The sequence below is a fragment of the Dama dama genome, chromosome 26 (assembly GCF_033118175.1).
Source record: "Dama dama isolate Ldn47 chromosome 26, ASM3311817v1, whole genome shotgun sequence".
NCBI classification, from domain to species: Eukaryota; Metazoa; Chordata; class Mammalia; order Artiodactyla; family Cervidae; genus Dama; species Dama dama.
The window spans coordinates 39,949,967-39,970,997 of NC_083706.1; the positions used below are offsets into that span (position 1 = coordinate 39,949,967).

The window sequence follows — 21,031 nt, forward strand, 5'->3', positions numbered from 1 at the left end:
CAAATCCCCTTAAGACCTTAAGGACCTTTGCACACCTCCATGGACACATGGGCTAAATGTGGAAGCCATGATCCGTTATTGGACTATTTTTAGGGAGAAGTCTACTGTCAGGCTGCCCCTGTCCCTAGGCTGTGTCTTTCAACCCCGTCACTTCACCCCTGGAAGTGAAGGGTAGATTGTATCTGGAAGAGGTTGCCATATTTTACTTCCAGCAACATATTAGTCAGGTGTCCTGAGGAGGGAGCAGGAAGCATTCTAATCTGGCCAGTGTCCATCAGAACCAGGGCCCTGGGTTTTAAACTTCCTTGAAAGATCCAAGAATAATTCTCGAGCGAATATATTTATGCTGTAGATTATGGAGAACTTTGAACCGGACATAGTTTTGAGTCTCTCCCCACCACTATCTCCTTGACCTCAAAGTCAGTCTTGGGCTGTATTTAATAGCAGCCGTGCTTTTTTTCTCTTTATATTTGTAACTGTAATTCCCATCAGTTAATTTAAGAAACTTTTGGAACTTTAAAGGCCTGTTACCAGTCGCTCATCTTTCCCCTCCTCTGGAGAGAGCTGTCCTTTTCCTTTATCACTGACATTTAGCCACACACTGGCACCCTCGTCCCAGCTGGTATATTTAGTGCCATCCTTCTGTTCCAAGGAACTTGGTATTTTTTCCTCTTCACAGTTCAGCTGGCAGGAAGCCGCAGTGCTCAAAAGTTTCCTTATATCGATAATTAAAGGGACAAGAGCCAGTTAGGATCACTACACCCAGAGTTTGACCTATTTCTTTTCTCACATCTGTTCACATAACACATGCAGAAAAGAACTCAGTTTTCCTGCCAGCAAGTCCAAACCTTTCCACTGGGCTCTGAAAGGCTTGGCTGGATACCTGGTTCCAGTGAAGGCTTCCAGAGCTGGAATCCTTGAGATGAAATGGAACACTCCATGAGGCTGCCTGCGTGTCCAGGCCCTTAAACGCCCTTGCCGCTTTGTAGCAGGGCCTGTGTCGATGGGAATGCCTGGCTTGGATCATCCCGTTCCCCAGCTTTTAGTGTTCAGCCTGTCAAGCGGGGACCATTTGTCAGTTGCCTTTGCAGGCTACGACCCTTTATGGTGCTTCTTCACCCTGACTTCTCCCTTGGTGATTTAATTACTTAAACGGCACGTGTACCAATAAAAAAAATCACTGTCAGCCACATGGCACTCATCACACTCTGACTGTAAAAAGCCAACCAGATCAACAGGAGCACCTTTCAGAAGGGAGAACGATTCCGATTCTTAGCTTCTGAGGACTGCCCTGGCAAACTGGGGAGGATAATGATCGTTAAATGCTAAGGAATATTGTGTTATGGATGGACTTAGAGTTTCCAAGTGGCATTTTTAATAGGTCTGTAAAGGTGTTTGGTCTACAAAGACACTGAGAGGAGGAGGAGGAGGAGAAAACACATCTGAAACCTTTTAACATGAAGCTTGCATGAAACCATTTATTTGCTCAGTTTATTTTCTTTTTTATCTGCATTTATGTAAGTGGGAACCAGGTTTATGGGAGGTAAGTGGTTATGGAAGGGGGTTGTACTGGCTGTGCTGGCTGGCTGGACTAGCAGCTTTTTTGTGGGGGCTGGGGGATCTAAAGACAAGTCTGTGAAAGAATGCAAGGGTGTGTTGACAGGAGCCCCTGACCGTGTGTGTGTTTCCCTCCAGGCGGGGAGGAACAGGTGTTTGAGAATTCCCCGGTCCCAGATGAAAGGTCCGCCCTGTACTCCGGTGTGCACAAGAAGCCCTTTTTCTTTGATGCTTCTCCTGAGAAACCCCCAGAAGATGACTCAGACTCTCTCACGACTTCTCCATCATCCAGTAGCCTGGACACCTGGGGTGCCGGCCGCAAACTGGTCAAAACCTTCAGCAAAGGAGAGAGCCGGGGCCTGATCAAGCCCGCCAAGAAGATGGGGACATTCTTCTCGTACCCGGAAGACGACAAGGCCCAGAAGGTGTCCCGCTCCCTCACCGAGGGGGAGATGAAGAAGGGGCTCGGGTCCCTGAGCCACGGGGTAAGTACCGATGGTCTCTGCCTCTATGACAGCCACCGGCGGCGACACCACTTCCTGGCGTCCCTGGAGGAGGTGCAGAGTGTCCGGAAGCAGATCCGCTTGAAGAAGACGGACGCTAACCACTCGTGTTCCAGAGCGTTCCTCTGCCAGCGCCTCTCCAGGAAGGGCGTCCACAGCGCCACCTGCGACCTGCAGCTGCTCCGGCAGAAACCCAAAGCGGCCGGGGGCTGCGGCGGCCCCGGGCGGAGGGCGCGCGGGCGCCCCGCGGTCAGCGAGTTCAACGTCACCTACGTGGTGGAGCGCAGCCTCTATAGCCACCTGAACCTGACCCAGCTCGTGCGTCCTGCCTCGGACAGGACCCTGAGCAAGGCCGAGAAGCAGGACCTGAGGCGGTGCTTGCTGGAGGAGGAGGAGGAGGCCAAGAGGAAGTGGGCCGCCACGGTGGACCGCTGTACTAAGAGGGTTCTCTTGAGAATCCACCAGAAGTCCGTGAGTCACCCAGACGGTCACGGGGACGGCCTTGTCATTTCTGTGACGTTCAGTCAAGCGTTATGGCCTCTCTTGCCGGGAGCCTGGCTCCCTCCGCCTCTTCTCCAGGTCCCTCGCTCCATCACCTCCATTCCTAACCCCACTTCTCTTCAAGGAATGCCTCCTCCCTTCTTTCTCATCTGCCCTCTTGCCCGCTGAAGCTGTTGGATTTTTAATGCAAGTCGCTCAGTCATGTCCGACTCTTTGCGACCCCATGGGCTGACGATACAGTCCGTGGGATCCTCCAGGCCGGAATACGGGAGTGGATGGCCGTTCTCTTCTCCAGGGGAATCTTCCCAACCCAGGGATCGAACCCGGGTCTCCCGCATTGCAGGCGATTCTTTGCCTTCTGAGCCACCAGGGAAGCCTTAAAACTAAACATTGAAACTGATTCAGAGAAGGGCTCAGGGTACAGGGTGGGGCTCTGCCTTCTAGAAGTGGCTGCCTTGAGTCCCTGCCATCCTGCCACTTGACCGCAAGAAGCTGATTTAAAACAGAAGGAAGTTTTGCCCTCCAGGAGGTGTCTCTTCTCCAGTTAATTAGAACAGTAAGAACTAGCTTACAGTAGATTGGCATCACCATTTTCACAAATTTAAAAAACGTTGTGAAATACATTTATGTCTGGGGGACAAAGGCAAAGTTCTCCAATCTAAAAGGAAAGAAAAATTAGAACTCTTTTGTTTTACTTAAGTATATTCGATGTGCTTATCTTTTTAAACAAAAGGGTCAGCATTTGGAAATGTCTTCCGCCGCCCCATAGATTCTTCTGTACCTAGCAAGGAATAATAAAGTACTGACTTTCAAATAAGAAAACAGTCTTCAATTTCATTACTGGATTGTTAGAGACCTGATGAAATTTATTTTTAAGGCAAGACTTATATTGAACTGGAGAATATAAGTATTTCCCCATGGAAATTCCCGCTCAACTTTTAGTTTGCACAAGAGCCTGTATAATATGGCACAGGATGAGGCTGAACTGTGAGCTTGTGGCCCCCAGCGCCCCGCTTAATCCACTTGGGGCTGCTGGCTTGTCCCCTTTCAAAGGTCTGAAGGAGTAGACTGTGTTGCTGCCTCCCATGGTGGCTTTGCCCAGAGTTCTTGACATTTGTAAGATGTACTTCCCAGGGTGGTTGCTGTAATCTAAATTCATTCAATGAAGTTCTGCTTTTGTGGTGAGTGCCATGCTTACAGCATGCTTACATCCATACCAGCCCTTAGGTCTTCCAAATATCCCCACCTGTTGACTTTCTTGCTAGGTCTTACTTTCCATTTTTTTCACCTTCTTATAAATCTTGCAACACTTTTAATTTTATCAGTAACAGCTTTTGTTCTGGTTCTTTGTCTTGGCAGCAGTTGCCGTTGATTTTGTTTTTGTTGTAAAGTAATAGTTCTTTGTTACTATTTCTTGTTATCACCCCTTCAGTTCTGACCGACAGATCTTTTGGAAAATACTTGTGGCCGCCCAGTTTTGGTATAATTTGTTTGGGTTTTGTTTTTTGATTTTTTTTTTTTTACCTTCAGGGGTGTTCTACCTAGTTTATTTGCCTCTGTACCTTGACAGATCGGATCCACTTCTCTGTGAATTGATGGCTCACCCCTGTGAGTTTAAATCACATAATAAGGAGGAGTTTTCCAATTGAGTGACTTGAGTTACTCATATATCCCTTATATTATTTATATTGTTTGTTGATGATACAACTTCATCAGAACCTTCTCTCTAGAAGTTGTATTTCTAAGATTTGTGCCATTGGTGGGCCAGTGATTAATTCTTCATCGACATTGAGTATGGGCAGTTGCACAAGCTTGTTTTCATGTACTGACTCCACCACTTGTAAAAGTGGCACTCTGTAACCTCTGTCCCCAGCATCAACCTGATACTGGGTATTTTTTGAAATACTGTGAGCTTGAGGCAGTACTGGACAGTTTTAATACTCGCTGAAATATATGTTCGGTGCTAGATTAGAAATTTGAACATACTGTTTCTTGTAGTTGTACAATCAAGAAAACAAAATTTAATTATTCAGAGAACATAGGGAAGTATTAGTGTTTTTGTTTTTTCTGTTGTTTGTGGCCACGCTGTGTGGCATATGGAGTCTTAGTTCCCCAAACCGGGATCAAACCCATGCCCCCTGCGGTAGAAGCACAGGCTTTAACCCCTGTTGTTAAATATTTTAAGAACAGAAGAAGGGTTTTCATTTTTGTTTTTAAGAGGTTAAGATAATTTCTTTGCTTGGTTCACTTAAGTCTTTTCCATTCTTCTTGTCATATCTCTCTTTGATTTTATTCAAAAGTATACTTTCCTTTACTCTTCAACCTTGATCTTTTTGTCTTTCAAAATATGCCATATTTGCTTGATGAAACCTCAGGGAAATGACAATGCTTTGTACTCACTGGAAACGGTCATTTGTCTTGCTTTTTATTTGGTCATCCAATTTTGTTTGGGGGAACAGACATGCATGACATTTTGGAATTTTGTCCATTTAAAAAAAAATCCAACCTCCCCCCAAAACATGTTTTCAACTGCATGACCATTCCATTGACTGGCTCTCCTCATCCACAAGCATCTGTCTAAAATTTTCTTGTAATTTCTGTACAGGAGATGTTTGAACTTGAAAAACTTCATGTAAGCTTTATTTATTTAGACCACTGAAGTAAAAGATTGGTTTACTTTCTTTTACTCTTCTGTTTTCTCTGTTGAAAGAGTGATGCTTCAAGAACTACTTGATATAATAGAAAAAGTTATAGATGAGTTCAAGCAGTGTTGTTATATTTGGTTCATCCTTCATACAGAAGAATCAGTTCCAAATATCTTAGCCTATCACTGGGAGAAGTTTTAGTTGGCAGTTAAGAAAACCAGTCCACTCTTTCCTCTAAACTTCTTATTTTAGGAAAAAATGCATGCAGCAGCCATATGAAGACATAAATAAGCTTCTAATTTATTGCAGTTATAGTTTCCACATAAATTCTTTGTCAGTTATTTCATGTGCATCAGAAATAACATGCTGGGCTCAGTGGTGTAGTCAGCATTGGAATTCAAAGCAGGGGAGCATGAGAGACATAAAATGATGAGGCATCTGGACGCCATACTGTGTCTGTGGAGCCCTGAGTCACAGGAAAGCGACTGGAATAAAATGACTGCCTTTGCAGAAATAAGAAAGTGTATTTGGCACTATACGCTGGGAAGGGAAAGTTAAAGTTAAAAATCAGCCTTGAGAGATGGTCATGACATTGCTCGCAGATGAGGGGATTTGGTGGTGATGTTGTTTACAGAGATACTGTCTCTTTTTATAGAACAGATACAGGTCCAAGTAAGTTGACTGTAAGGGAAATCACATTGTCCATTGATATTCATATAAAATGAAAGTAATGTCTATTGGAAGTCGTGTCCATGGTAGACCATTTAAAATAGCAGCACAGCTTTGACGAAGGAGAACAGTTATGTGATACCCTGGATGTTGGTTACCCTGAAATGCCTCCTGTAGCACTTTTTTCTCCCGGCCTTTGTTTCTGTCATACCAGCTGTCGCTCATTTTTGGGTCCCTTCTTAGGATTGCTGTGGTTTTACAGTTGAAGATCGCAGAATATAAGGCCCAGAACTAAGCTCTAGTTCTTCACTCGCATATTTAGAATGTTGACTAAACCTCGACTTCAGTACAACAGTTGCCAGGACAAGCTACCATGTTCTCACTGTGGTGTTGGTGGTCGGTGGTTTAGTCATTCAGTCGTGTCCAACTCTTTGAGAGCCCATGTACTGTAGCCCACCAGGCTTTTCTGTCCATGGAATTCTCTAGACAAGAATACTGGAGGGAGTTGCCATTTCCTTCTCCAGGGATGCTGGAGAATCTCTTCCCAAACCAGGGATCAAACCCCTGTCTTCTGCATTGCAGGCAGATTCTTTACTGCTGAGACACTAGGGAGCATCTGCTTTGTGCCAGACAGTGTGCTAAACGTCTCAAATATAGGATATAGACAGTATTTTACCAATGGAAAAACCACAGCTCAGACAGTTTAAGTACTTTACCTGTGGTCCCACAACAAGTTAAGTGGTAGAACCAGTATTTGGATCCGTATCTTTGTGATTCTCAAAACCTAGGCATTTTCCTTCCTGGATGTTCCCAGTTTCTCAGTTCAGTTAATATATACCTGAAAGTGAAAGTTGCTCAGTCGTGTCTGACTCTTTGCAACCCCATGGACTATACCGTCCATGGAATTCTCCAGGCCAGAATACTGGAGTGGGTAGCCTATCCCTTCTCCAGCGAATCTTCCCGACCCAGGAATTGAACTGGGGTCTCCTGCATTGCAAGCAGATTCTTTACCAAATGAGCTATCAGGGAAGCTGCAGAATATACCTGAGGTGCATTTATTTTCAATAAGCAATGTTTATAGTATACATTGTGCTTTTCTGTTCATTTCTTCCATTTAATAGCTGTTAATTAGAGTTCTCTGAGAAACAAGTAATACAAAACATTGGCACCCAAATCTCTCATTCAGATTTTATTACCTATTGCTTTAGAAGATAATAGATTGTAACAAAAATTCATATGCTTTGAGTTTCTCCTTTTGTTAAAGACTTGGGAGTTGAAGAGGGTGGGGGTGGGAATGGGGACACTTTTGCTAGAAAAGCAACAGAGAATGCAAAATTCTAGAAATATAAAAGCACTGAAACATAAGCAGTTCCATAAAGTTTGAAACCAACCAGAAGGACAGTAAAGATTTCATTCTTTATAACATCAGTGGTTTTCCTGTTGAAATTAAAGAAGTGTGGTCAAAGACAGTCACGGAATCAGTCTTTTTCTTTCTGGGCAAATGTGATATCTTTACTTCAGAGACTCTGAGGAAAGAGTCATAAGTGATTAAGTTGGGCAGTTAGATGGGAGAGTTATCAGCATTTTTGGCTAGGTTAGGAAAGAAATGAATGAGTAATCCTCCGGGCCTGATTGGACTTTACTTATAAACATAACCTTTTCCTCCATCTGAGTGATTTAAAACTAAACAAAACAAGAGTCTGTTAGAAAGGCCTGCTTTCAGTGGACTTCAGATCTGGGTTTCCAAGACTGCTTTGAGCACATGGGTTTTCTAATGCATGTTCCCTCGTTATTATTCCTGTAGCCAATATTAAGGGGAGAAGAAGGGAAATTCTGTGACTAAGAGACAGGGCATCTTAGAGCACTTAACATATATATAGTATTTTTGCATTGTGTGTGTATATATATATATATATATATATTTTTTTTTTTTTTTAACCAGTTGGTTTTTGCATGTGAAGGCGACTCTGAACCTGTGGTACAGGCATAGTTCCAGTGGCCCGTGGAAGGGCAAAATGAGTGATGACGTCTCCTTATAACATGAACCATGTGGTTTTTTTCATCATTTCTCTTTCCTTACTCTCATCCTGTAACACGTTTGTGATCCAGTGACATTCTGCAAACGGGACGTGTGTTGGGTCGGTACACTGTTGGCTGACTTAAACATAACTGGATTATTTCTGTCCTGCCTTCTCCTTTCCACAGAGAACCTGCAGTTTTGGAGGATTTGACTTGACAAATCGTTCTCTGCACATTGGCAGTAATAATTCGGACCCAATGGTGAGTATACATCAGAAGGGAGGGAAAAGGTTTGTATTCAAGTGATGTGGTGGACACAGTTTCACAGTTAGTATTTTTGAGAATCGATACTAGGTAACCATCCTCTGGGGATCCTAAATCACTTTTGGAGAGAAGCCTTGTTTCACCATCTTAAAGACTCTTTTTGGTTTCATACGGAATGAAAGATGACCATCTCTCTCTTTGCAGCAGCGTCATTTCTTTAATGTCTTGGTTCCCAGGTTTCTTCAAGTTACAAGTCCAGAGGAGTTTGGTTTCTGCAGTCTTAGCCATTGGTGCTCGCATGCTTTCTGTTCACAATAGTTGCACGTGTATGTGACTGTTACACGTGGATAGTGCCACAGGAGAGAGCCCTGTGATTTGGGTTCCAAGGGTATGAGCCAGCGTTTCTAAAAACCAGCCTTATCATAGGCCATGTGCGTAGCTCTGCGCTAAGCTTAGGACTTCCTGATCTGGAGTGTCCTGAAATGAACCCAGTCCCCTTGGGGCCAAAGCAAACCAGACTTCTCTGAGCCAAGGTTACTGCCGTTTCAGACTTGTCTCTGAATCACAGTCTGGGGTCAGGCCCCCACTGTGGTGTACAGGTTTTCCTTCAACTTTCCTTTCTGAGATTCCCAAGGATGTCGGTGAGTTTCCCATATGGTTTTGTTTTCCCCTTGTGCATTTTATCATGAAGCTGTGAAATCAGGATTCTGTGCTTTATATTCGTTATGATCATGTGTCAGCTAAAGCACCCATCTATGATATTTTTGTAGTGTCTGAGAATTTCCTGGGAGAATACAATTATTTTATTTGGATATCAAATTTTATTGATTCATATACCAATAATTTTATCTGGTCAATCTTTTAAAAAATAAAAGTATAATTTCTTTTTTTCTTTCTCCAAGGGAAAGTCTCCCCACCACCACCCCCCCCACCCCCAAGGTAAAATAGAATGAGAGGTGACTGCAATTGCACTTGTTCAGGGAAAAATAAATTTACACATGGTTAGGAGGTGACCACACGAAATGCTTCAGTGATATAAGTCTGATCAGGTGATGGACTTGTAATGATTGAGATTTGCCATTTTGTTCTTACCACTTTCTTGGGTGACTCAGTAGTAGTATCCTTTTTTTCTTCCCCATGATGGGATTCAGCGAACACTGGTTCATCTAAATCATTCTTTATTGATGAAACACAGTCCCCTTGGGTATTTAAACTGGTGGGAAAAAATGCAGCAGAAGGAGAATATATCATACTAAGTTTAAGTAAAACTAACTCATATTCCACTTTAAACAAATAAACATAAGCCAGTTAGTCAGAGGCTTTAATTTTTAATCATAAAGAAAAATAATATAGCACTGAGTTAACTTAAGAAAAATGTGGAGATCTTGGGGCATGTCAACATTTTGCTGAGAGGTAGGACATTCATGGTTTGGATAATAAAACCTGTTTTGGGGGCTTCATTTTCTGTGATTAAAGGTACTTAATAAATTTTGTTTTGCAGGGTAAAGAAGGCGATTTTGTATATAAAGAAGTAATCAAATCACCCACTGCCTCCCGAATCTCTCTTGGAAAAAAGGTGAAATCCGTGAAAGAGACAATGAGGAAGAGAATGTCTAAAAAATATAGCAGCTCTGTCTCTGAGCAGGTATGTGACAGTCAAGCAAATACCCTCTTGCTTCTTTTGCAGAACAAGAAAAGCTGGGGATGGTCTGTCTTGAGATTTTCAGTGGTGCTAAATACATTCATTGGCATTAACCAGGCTCCAGGATCATGCCTAATTTGTGCAGACAAACAGTGGATTCAGCAAATATTTATTAAGCACTTAGGTTCATCCGAGCACCAGCTTGGGGCTGGGAATACAAATTAGGTCCTGTATTCTATGTATGGATGAGCGAAAGAGACAGATATGTAAAGAAATGATTATTCTGTAGTAAAAATAAGCTCTAAAATTTAGAAAACAAAGGAAGGATTTTATTTTCTAAAATATCCCTTTCTTTAAAATGGACGTCACCAGAATCAAACCTTAAAGAGACACTCCAATTTTCTTATGAAGCTGACTTTTCAAATAAATGTAGTTTAAGTTGTTCTTTGGAGCACATAGCAAGTCTGAGAAATAAACTGAGAAAGTGTTTCCTGGCTGCAGGACTTACATAATAATTGTGTTTCTGCAGGGGTGTGTGTGTGTTCACTAAATAGCTTTATCTGCAAACATTAAAGATATCACAGAATTGACACCGCCTGCTCCCCCAGATCTATAATTTCATCACTAGGAACATGACCTTTTTATGGGTGGAAGGAATAAAGACACTTGGAAAGCTGGGCCTGAGATAATTCTGACCATTAAATTTTCAAAACACTCTCCTCTGACACCTTTATAGTGTTTTTTCTGTAGTCTGTTGAAGTCCCGCTGTGTGAGCTGGTTGTCTAACTTGAAATACGTAGGTAAATGCTGCTTTAGCTATGAAATGAAACAGACAGTTTTTGCTCAGCTGCTGCCCTCTAGTGGACGTGGTGAGCTAAAACCCGTGTCTGAAGCACTCAGCACCAGCTAGCCCAGCCTCTTGCACCGTTCTTCAAACAAAGCCTGCACATCTTCTGTTTATTACAGTGGTTCTCACGGGGGTGGTGATTTTGCTCCCCCCACCAACCCCAGAGCATCGGCTGGGGACAGTTTTGCAATGGGTTAGGGTGGAGTGGTGTGGAGGATGCATCTTGCAATGCGCAGGACAGGCCCCTGTGACAAAGAATTAACCGTGCAAAATACGGCGAGTGCCCAGGTTGAGAAACTGTGGCTTGTTATACCTACAGGGGATGTCTGGCTGCCTCCAGACTCCCTGAAAGTTCTCCTTATTCTTTTCATTTCTTGTCCCTGTGGATGTGGGAGTGATGGAAAGTCTATGTTTCTACCCAGCAATGAGGCAGACTGCACATTGCTTCTCTGAGACTGACTACATGCCAATGAAAGCATGAATTTAAAGCACTTATTATTTAGTTGATTTTTTTCCCCCCGATTGAAATATCTACTAAAAGCTCTTGTAAACATATTCCTGGGTTTGTTTTCTTTTTTTTTTTGCTTTGTGGATCATTAGCATATAGCTTTCATGTAATTTTGAGCATTTCTCTGTAATTTTACTGCTGTATAGATGCCTGTATTTTTATTTTCCTGTTTATTTAGAACAGTCATTTCACATAAGCAAAAAAAAAGAAGGACTCATTATAGTGCTTTTTGGAGAAAGGAAATTAACATTGTAAGGCTTAAAAAAACATCTTTTTAGTAAATATATCAACTCTTCTGGTAAAGATTTTTGTCTGCTCTGTTCCCGCTATATGCCCAGCATCTGAAATAGTACCTGTGATATTCAATAAATGTGATGAATAAATTAATAATTTTTAAAAGCCTTGTGAACATACACTATCAGAGATGTATATTTCATAGTGCTGTTTTTCAAAATGTGAGATTTTTTTCCAGAAGAATTTTTAGAAGATTTTAATTGGGTAGGTGGTTTATTTTATGATTCAGAAAAGAAGAGTGAAAACCAACCTCCTCAGGAATTCATCCTTTGCAGCTTCGGTAACTTCCTAATAATGCACCTCTCTTTATTGTTGTTGCTGAGGTTGTTTGCTCACTTTTCTTAAATGGAAAGCAGAAGTGTGTTTTGGATCAGAAGCTGTCCTTTTGGTTGTCCTTAAAAGTTTTCAGGGCCCCGCAGAATCTCTCAGAGTCCTTCTGATGATTCAGCACTATGCAAATAACAGGTTTCATTTAGATGGTTTTGTGCTCACGTGGCTGTGTAGTATGACAGAGAGTGTTCTGTTTGGGCAAGTAAACCATTCTGACTGCAGACTGTTAAAAATGTGATAGGGTCTGTCTATATAGCACTTCAAATCAAATGAGCATGTTACAGTTACATGTGCAGATGAGGGCCTGCCAAATTAATGGATACCAAGCCACCCCAAAAGTGAGAAGCTCTGCTCAGTCACTGCCGTCAGCATCCGGATCTGAAAGAGGCTTGACAGCTTTTTACTACAACAAACTAATAGAAGTCAATGAAGCTAAACCCGTAGGGTGACTTATGGAAGCTGTATTATAGACAGAAAAATGGTATGTTTGAGGTACGGTTGACCTTTGAACAACACAGGTTTGAACTGCACAGGTCAGCTCACGGGTGGATTTTTCTCAGTAGTAAACACTAAAGTACTATACAACCTGTGGTTGTTTGAACCCACAAATGTGGAAATACAGATAAAGAGAGCTGACTGCAAGTTGGGTCAGCACCCCTAAGTCCTGTTGTTGTTCAAGGGTCAACTGTGTATCTGGGTCCTAAGTGGGTATTTTATTAACTAATTTCAATAATTTGTGTAAATAGAAATATAAAAATCTGGTCTCTTTTTTTAAAAACAAAAACAAGGAATACACTTTTTTTTTTAGTGTAGAAATTTCCCTTCAAATAGAAAAAAAGATAAAATATTTTCTGATAGTACTTCTGGATACTACATCACTAGTGGATTGTATTTGATCTACATTTGAGGTCCAGCTTTGTGGCTTAGTTGGTAAAAAAACAAATGCTTGTGATGTGGGATATCCAGGTTCGATCCCTGGGTCAAGAAGATCCCCTAGAGAAGGGAATGGCCACCCACTCCGGTATTCTTGCCTGAAGAATTCCGTGGACAGAGGAGCCTGGTGGGCTGCAGTCCATGGGGTTGCAAAGAGCTGGACATGACTGAGCTATATAACACTTTATTACTGAACCAGGGAGTATGCAAAGAGTCTCTAAGCCTTTAACGAAATGTTTTGTCTCCAAGGTAGATTTTTTTTTCAAGAACATCTATTTGAGCATGAAAAATACTTTTTGAGTGCTTAATTAATAGTTACGTGAGCTCCAACTTGAAGATGAAGCAGGATATCAATTAAAAAGAAGGTGTATTTTGGGTAAAGCATCAGACATGAGTATAAGTGCTCGGGCCTGGTGCACTGGGAAGACCCAGAGGAATCGGGTGGAGAGGGAGGTGGGAGGGGGGATCGGGATGGGGAATACATGTAAATCTATGGCTGATTCATATCAATGTATGACAAAACCCACTGAAATGTTGTGAAGTAATTAGCCTCCAACTAATAAAAAAAAACTATATCACAAAAAAAAAAAAAAAAGATGAATTCGATTGATTTCATTGCTAAACAGCTGTGCATTACATAAAGACACCCATCCCCTCTGACAAAATGTAATTTTGTCGAAACTCATTTCAGGATTCAGGCCTTGATGGGATGCCAGGCTCCCCTCCGTCCTCTCAACCTGACAGCGAACACATGGACAAGCCCAAGCTCAAAGCTGGAGGTTCTGTGGAGAGTCTGCGGAGTTCTCTGAGCGGTCAAAGCTCGATGAGTACGTCCAGTTTGCAGTCGTAGATGATTTCCTTGGAGTCTAAGTCAGACTTTTGCTGAGTGTCAGGTTCAGGCAATTTAAAGATAAATAAGACCAAGTTCTTAGCCTTAGGGTGCTGTTACAGAGACAGACCTGAAAAATACCTCGCCCTAGAGTCCTATTTGTTTAGTAGCCGATGTCTAGCAGTAGCATAAACAGGAGGGTAATGATTTTGGTTGCAGGGGAGAGAGAGAAAGCATGTTAGCAGAAGATATGGAGACCGAAGGGAGGAAGCCAAGGGGGAAACAGTGATGGCAATGACCAGCAGAATAAAGGGAGATGACCAGGGTTCTGCAGGGCACACGTTGCTTTCCTGACCTCTGGGCTCATGCTCCACCTGCAGTAGCAACCAGCGATCTTCTGACCACTTTTTGTCTTAGAGATTTTGGTAGACATTTCTCATCAGTTCATTGCCCTCTGCCATGGTCTTTGTCATGGTGAATCCAGTCCCTTTATTATCATGTTAGTGGGGGTTTAGTAAAAGAGAAGACAAATACTTCTCTCCAATTGGCAATCTTTAATCAAAAAAATGTTTTAGTGCAGAATTCAGCACAATAATGTGACATTCTTTTTCCCTGATGCATTTGGTGTAGTGGGACATCCCTATAATTCTCTTCTGGTTTGACAAAGAAAGCTAATGTCTTCTTAACTTTTATGAATACAAAATGTTGATTAAAACTTTATTAGTAATCTTAGTTTTAGTCAACTAAGAATCAGGGGGGAAAAAAAGATGAGAGGAGAATGACAAATGTCCCTGAAACAAATGCTGTTCAACCACTCCTAACCCAGTGGTGGTATTGGCTGAGCGCTATGGGGGAAGAGACCAAATTTAAACCCATGACTTAAAAAGCATTTGGCTTTGGGCAAGTTACCTGACCTCTTTGAGCTTCTCATCTGTAACATGGGGTCAAGACAGTATGCCTGACAAATGGGAGGCTATGAGGGTTAAAGTTGGTGTCCTCTATCAGAGAGTTTCCATGTCACCTGGCTTCCCTGGTCATAAAGATAACTTGCTGGAGTCCCCTCTCCAATTAGGGGCTCGATTAGGGAGAACACTCAGAAAACGCAGACCGTCCCCTGGCCTCTGCTCAGGTCCCTACGTGGCTGTGGCTCATGACTGCCTCCTCTGGCCCCTACCTTCCAAGTCTAAGATGCTTTCAGAGTCACCAGCTTGGCTGTGAGGGAAATCTGCGTTGACCCAAGTTCTGCGTATTTTCCCTGCAGGTGGTCAGACAGTGAGCACCACCGATTCCTCGACCAGCAATAGGGAGAGTGTCAAGTCGGAAGATGGTGATGACGAGGAGCCCCCATACCGGGGCCCGTTCTGCGGGCGCGCCAGGGTGCACACCGACTTCACACCCAGCCCCTATGACACGGACTCTCTCAAGCTCAAGGTGTGTGTTTCCTTGACCTCAGAGCAGTCACCCCGGGTGCCTTGTGGCTTTAGGAGCTGTTCTTGTCTCCTTGGTGTTGAATGCTGGGCTCTTGTGGTGCAGACTGGTCAGCACATCTGCTCCTTTGATAAATTGGTCTCTTCTGCAGTGAAAACCAGAGAACCAGCCAGCCTTTGGGGATAGAGGCAGGTCTTGTGTTAATTCTGTCTTATCACCACGCTGGCCCTGTCCTCTGACCCCAGCTTCCCTCTAGAATTCCCACTGCCCTTCCCTCCCAGCCTCAGTGCTTTGGCCAACTGAAAGGACACGACTGACTTCTCTTATGTGATCAGTGACATCCTTACGGAACAGATGGGATTTCACAAAATGTATGAAGCGAGTATAGACCAGGGGTTGCCACTGACCTCTGATTGGTGGGAATTTTTTCTCCAAGAAGTAGGAGCTCTCTGGGTAAGGGCACGGCATTCAGAGAGCCAGATGTCCACCCACCCATGAGCCCTGGTGGATACCTTGAGCCACCATCCTCTGGGGCAGGATGGTGGAGGGGATGGGATCTTGGGCCTCCGTGGGATCCTGCACAATCAGGAGTTCTCTCTGTGGTCTCTGCCAGACTCCTAGTCACATCAGGTGACTTGTGGAGCCCTGATTCTAGGCTTCATGGTGTCTTCACATCACATGATTGGCACTTCTGATGGATTGATGGTTCATGCTTGGAAATGTACCTAATGGAAAGATCCTTCTTCCCTGGGCCACAGAAAGGAGACATCATTGATATAATCAGCAAACCCCCCATGGGCACCTGGATGGGCCTGCTGAACAACAAGGTGGGCACGTTCAAATTCATCTACGTGGATGTGCTCAACGAGGAAGAGGAGAAGCCCAAACGTGCCACCAGGAGGAGGAGGAAAGGGAGACCCCCCCAGCCCAAGTCGGTGGAGGACCTCCTGGATCGGATCAACCTCAAAGTCAGTTCCGTCCTGTTCTGGCCCCCAACCCCACGTTACCTTCTCCTAAACTAAGCAAGCAAGGGCACCTTCAGGGAAGCGTGGGGTGATCTGTGTCATCCAAGAAGGACAGCCCATGTCCATGATGAGTACCATCATCCTATAGAAGTAGTATTACCAGCACCATAACACTATCCTTGACCTCCCTTGAGGGTGATAGTGTAAACTCCAGGTTGAAATTACCTCCTAGTCCAAAGAGCAACTTTCAAAGAGCTGTGAGCTTCAAGCCACTACCAGGAAAGGCAGTAAGCACAAGCTCCTAGCATCCTGATTGGCCTCACAGAGGTCTTGAGGATTGTCCCTGCCCACCCCTCCACCCCCCACCATTACTCCCAGCATCTAGTAGGGCGGGTCTACATGGTGTGACCTGTTTCCTGCTTGCAAAGCTATCTTGCTCCTGGGGAAGTCACAGGTCTCTCTGAGCTGGATTTCAGTGGCTCCAGATGAAAGAGGTGTCTCCTCCACCGCACACTGGGTGGCATTGCAGGCATTAGTTCACAGCAAGGGCACAATTAAAATGCAGGCCAGTGGAGTCCATCTCAGCTTTGAGTGTCCACCTTCTTAACCCATGGTTAGTGAAGTGCCCCGCTTGCCCACTGAGCTGTAGAACTGGGGGGTACAGACTGTTAGAAAGATACTCATTAATTTTTGAATTAGCATAAAAGTGACTATGGAAAAAGAGTTTAGGGGTTTGAGACTGGTTGTTGGTCGTGGGCCATGTGGCCAAGCTGCTAACTCTCCTCTGTCTTGTGTCCGTCCCAGGAGCACATGCCCACCTTCCTGTTCAATGGCTATGAAGATCTGGACACCTTTAAGCTCCTGGAGGAGGAGGACTTGGACGAGTTAAATATCAGGGACCCGGAGCACAGAGCTGTTCTCTTGACGGCAGTGGAGCTGTTACAGGAATATGACAGTAAGTCCCTCACAGCACAGACGTCTTCAGTGAGATCCATCCCATTCTCAGGCCACCAGGAGGCATCCCATAAGCTGCTAACATGTGTGTAGGTCCCCGGAGTCCCTCATTTGATCTTGCTCTTTCCAAAATGTGGAAGTGTTGGTCACTGAGTCATGTCCAACTCTTTGTGACCCCATAGACTGTAGCCCGCCGGGCTCCTCTGTTTGTGGAATGTTCCAGGCAAGAATACAGGAGTGGGTTGCCATTTTCTTCTCCAGGGGATCTTCCTGACCCAGGGATCAAGCCCAAGGTCTCCTGCATTGCAAGTTGATTCCTTACCATCTGAGCCACCAGGGAAACCTTACTCTTTCCAAAGCCAAGGTCAATTTTGTATTATGTCAAACAGCACAAAGACGTAGATTCCCAATGCCAATGCAGGAGCAAAAGAAAACCTGACTACCCAGTACTTTTTCACTGAGAACTGAATTGTAATTTTCTTTCTTTTTTTGGACTTTTTTTTTTTCTTAAGACACATAGTTCATGCCACCTTGGGGGTTGGTGGGATATACAGCCTTTAGGAGGTCGTTAAGATACCCAGGTGCAAATGTGATTGCCAAACTTGGGGTATCCTGTCCTGCCAAGGGTTAATTACTTCTCAAAGCACATGAGGAGTTGTTTTCTGATTGAATGAGTTAGTTAATGGATAAATGAAATTCATCAGCTTGCATTAAAGAAGCAGGGAATCATCTCGAGTGAATATGTAGAGCAGAGAATTCCATATTGTGATTTCTCAGCCAAAATGATAGCTCATTTTTACAGCCCATGAACAGAATTCAGTGAGCTCACAGATTTTATGTAGTCTATTTGAATACACTGTATCCTTTGCTCCATTAACCCAGTCTTATCTTGCTCTTTATTCTTCAGTCTGACATCAAAAATATTCCCGAGATTATTCATCATGAAGGGGGAAGCATCCTTTCCAGTGATTGAATTCAAATGTATTTTCTTTCGTATGCTCTGCTTCAGGGATATCAGTAGCTAATAGCATTTCCATTGCTAAAAGACACACCAAACCCATGGTTAATGGTGGGAAAAAAATTGTGCATTACTGAATGTACCAGGCTCAAGAGACGCAGAAGTAAGTGTCTCAGTGCAGTTAAATTCACTTCTGATTAATAGGTTGTCCCTCTAAATTAACTGATGACACACCGTCAAATAGGTGTCTGAACCCGAGATAAACACACTGCCTTCAGGGATAGATTTGGAGGGGATTGTGTTCCGTAGTTAATATCAATTTGTAGCCAGGTCTCTTTAGGATTGGAGTTTCCCAGGAGACACCATGGGTGGGGGTTGTCCTGTGACCAAGTTGTGTCAGAGCCTGGCCCAGTGCCTGGTGAGGCTGACCAGCTATATTAATATCAACTAATGTTTAATTATCTAGTCTCCTGGACCACATCTGCTCTATAAAATAGTTCATTTGCTCTTCCCCAGCCACTGAGAACAGCTAGTTGATAAACCCCATCCTTTATGTTTCCTCTAGCATTCAAACAGAAGGAGCAAAGCTGCATTCTGAGTATATAAGTCAGGGTCTGTCTCAAGGGCGGGGGCTCCTTGCCTTCCTGGGATCATGTCCTGAGATCCGCCCCAGGGATATGTTATAGGTATGTTATAGGGGATCTTTGCCTGTCATGATGCCCACCCAGCAAGTCTAAGGAAGCCTCACTGCTTCTTCATCAATCTCATTTTGAATCTGTGCTGTGCCACTGTTTAGAACATCCTTCATATATAATGTGGTACTTCTTTTTAGCGGTTCTAAAATAAAGGCATTAGCGGACTCAAGGGTACCAGTGAGCACCAAGAGCCTGGATCCAGGATTATCCTAGGATGAGAAGATTATACATTCAGCTATTCTAAATTTGTTGTGTTTTAGAAGTACGCTAAGTAACTAATAGCTTAAAGGAACACATCAGTTTCTGTCAGAGTTGACAGATCCAGAGATCTGCTGAGCTCTGAAATGTCTCACTCATCTTCCATCTCAGCTGCCACAGGAGCAAGAGACACACCTGCATCATTGCTTGGCAGTCAGGCAGGTCCAGCTTCTCTCACTGCATCTGAGCATGGGGAATGCCAGCCTTCCCACAGGGTTCCTCCATTCAGAAAAGACTCTCATTGTGCCAGAGCAATTCCTCCCACTGATCCCAAACCCATTCTCCTTGATCTGCCGAATGAAAGCTGTCTTTTAAGAAAATCATTTTCATAAGAATTGTCTTCAGGAATTATGTCAAATAGGTGGGAAAGTACAGAGAAAAATAAAACAAATCCACATATCCACTTCCTAAATCCAACTAAAGTTAACATTTTGTTGTACTTCAATCCTTACTTTTTAAAGACATAAATTTGCAGGCCCATTGGAAGGCCTGCTATCCAACAATCCCATTCTTTTCCCAAGAGAACTACGCTCCAGAAAAATGGCCTGTGTCCTCAGGGCATAAGTACCTTTTGATGTTTGGATGTCTCATCAGAATGTCTTAGCATGTTTTTCCTTCCTCTGTGTGTGTGTGTGTGTGTGTGTGTGTGTGTGTGTGTGTGATGAGATGGAGGAAAGCTTTAGTCCAAATTCAGGTCATGTCCAAATGAAGTTTTGGCCCCAAGACCAGAGCTTCATTCTCACTTGACTGTGAGAATGTTCATGGGTCTAGCTCACTTGTTTCTTCCTTTGTGCCTTGGCATTAATGTTAGTGAGTGTGGGGAGAGGAAAAGGCCTTGATTTGCAGTCCCTCTAAGAGATACCCCCTTCATTTTCCCTAAGGAAGGACAACCTGCCTGGGAAACACTGGCTTTTAGTTTTAGGGAATTTTGCTAAATTTGATAATGGGACTCCTGCAAGTAGCTGCTGATTGGATCCTTCAGGAAGAAAGTGGCTCTATCTCCTTGAGAAAGAAGAAGGTGGCTCCATCTCCTCGACATATGTCTCCTGATTTTATAAATTGATTTGCCATTTTCAGGCACTGCAAAGGACCCATTCACTCCCCATAATAACTTCAGGTTATTATGCCACTGTGTGGTAGGCTGGCATCCCTAAAGTTGTAGGCACAGTCCTCATTTTCCTGCAATGATGGGGACAACTTTTCTGTTTTATTCCTGTCGGTCAGCACTTTGGAGTCTGTTTTGGCCGCTGCAATGCACTGACCTATCTCGCCAGGGACAAACTGCATTGATTCCTCTTCCTGGGTTGTAACTGATAGCTCAAAGCCCTCATTTTACAAGTATCATTTTCCTAAATAACATGCTAGGCTAGAACAGAGGCTAGGCCAAATCCGCAGACTCTTCCACACAATGAGGACACCGTGCTAGAATGTTCCACTTTCAGTGTGGGGGAGGGGAAAGGGTTTGCTCTTGTGCTACCAACTAGTTAATTTTTTACTAATCACTTTTAAAATAGCACTTCTTATTTTGGTGCTCTAATTCAAGGGCTTATCTGCCAAGATTTCTGTTATAAAATCCTGAGAAACAAAAACAGGAAGTGGTCAGTGGACAGTAGGAACAGCTGGTGTGTATGTGGCAGCCCTCAGTCTTCCCACAACTTTTTTTTAATGATGAGAAGAGACATCAGATTTCTGGTTTTGTGTGTGTGTGAGAGAGAGAGTGGGAGAGAGATGGGAGAGGGGAAGTGAAGAGAAAAACAAAGACACTCATTATCAACTATTTATTTTATGTAGAAAATGTTTTGTTTTCTGTTTTATCGACCAAGCATTTAGTCCACCTTATGATTGAACGACAATCTCCCTGTAACCTTGAACCTACATAAGGTCAGCTGTGCCATTTATAGAATGTTCAGAGCTGCACAGCTTGGGTGATGAAGGCCCGTGTGATTCCCCATCTCATTTTCTGTAGGCTGACTTTCAGCAGAATGCATCTGATGCTTCTCTCCGGAAGGATTTCTTAGGATGAGGACATCCAGCCTTCCAGCACCCACCTTAAGGGTATTCTGTACTCAGTTTCCAAGTTGGAGAGTGTTGTCAGCTTTTCCTGTCACACCTTTTGTGGGCGGGAATAAAAATGCTAACTCAAGACAAAGGGAAAGGAAAAAGGAGGAAAAACCCTCCAACCTATTCGTAGCAAAAGGATTTGCCCCTGGCCCCTCATGAGCTAACCTCCCT

At 43.6% G+C, this 21,031-nt stretch overlaps 1 protein-coding gene across 6 annotated transcripts in view; it reads left to right on the top strand.

Moving 5' to 3' along the window:
* SASH1 (SAM and SH3 domain containing 1) overlaps positions 1-21,031 on the top strand; it is a 256,101-nt gene that overhangs the window by 222,662 nt on the left and 12,408 nt on the right. For all 6 annotated transcript variants that reach the window (XM_061130417.1, XM_061130415.1, XM_061130416.1 and 3 more), the window contains 7 exons: positions 1,696-2,042; positions 8,081-8,155; positions 9,660-9,803; positions 13,404-13,539; positions 14,803-14,972; positions 15,728-15,937; positions 16,739-16,889. In XM_061130417.1, the coding sequence (XP_060986400.1) occupies positions 1,696-2,042; positions 8,081-8,155; positions 9,660-9,803; positions 13,404-13,539; positions 14,803-14,972; positions 15,728-15,937; positions 16,739-16,889 (1,233 nt within the window). The remainder of the gene's footprint in view (positions 1-1,695; positions 2,043-8,080; positions 8,156-9,659; positions 9,804-13,403; positions 13,540-14,802; positions 14,973-15,727; positions 15,938-16,738; positions 16,890-21,031) is intronic.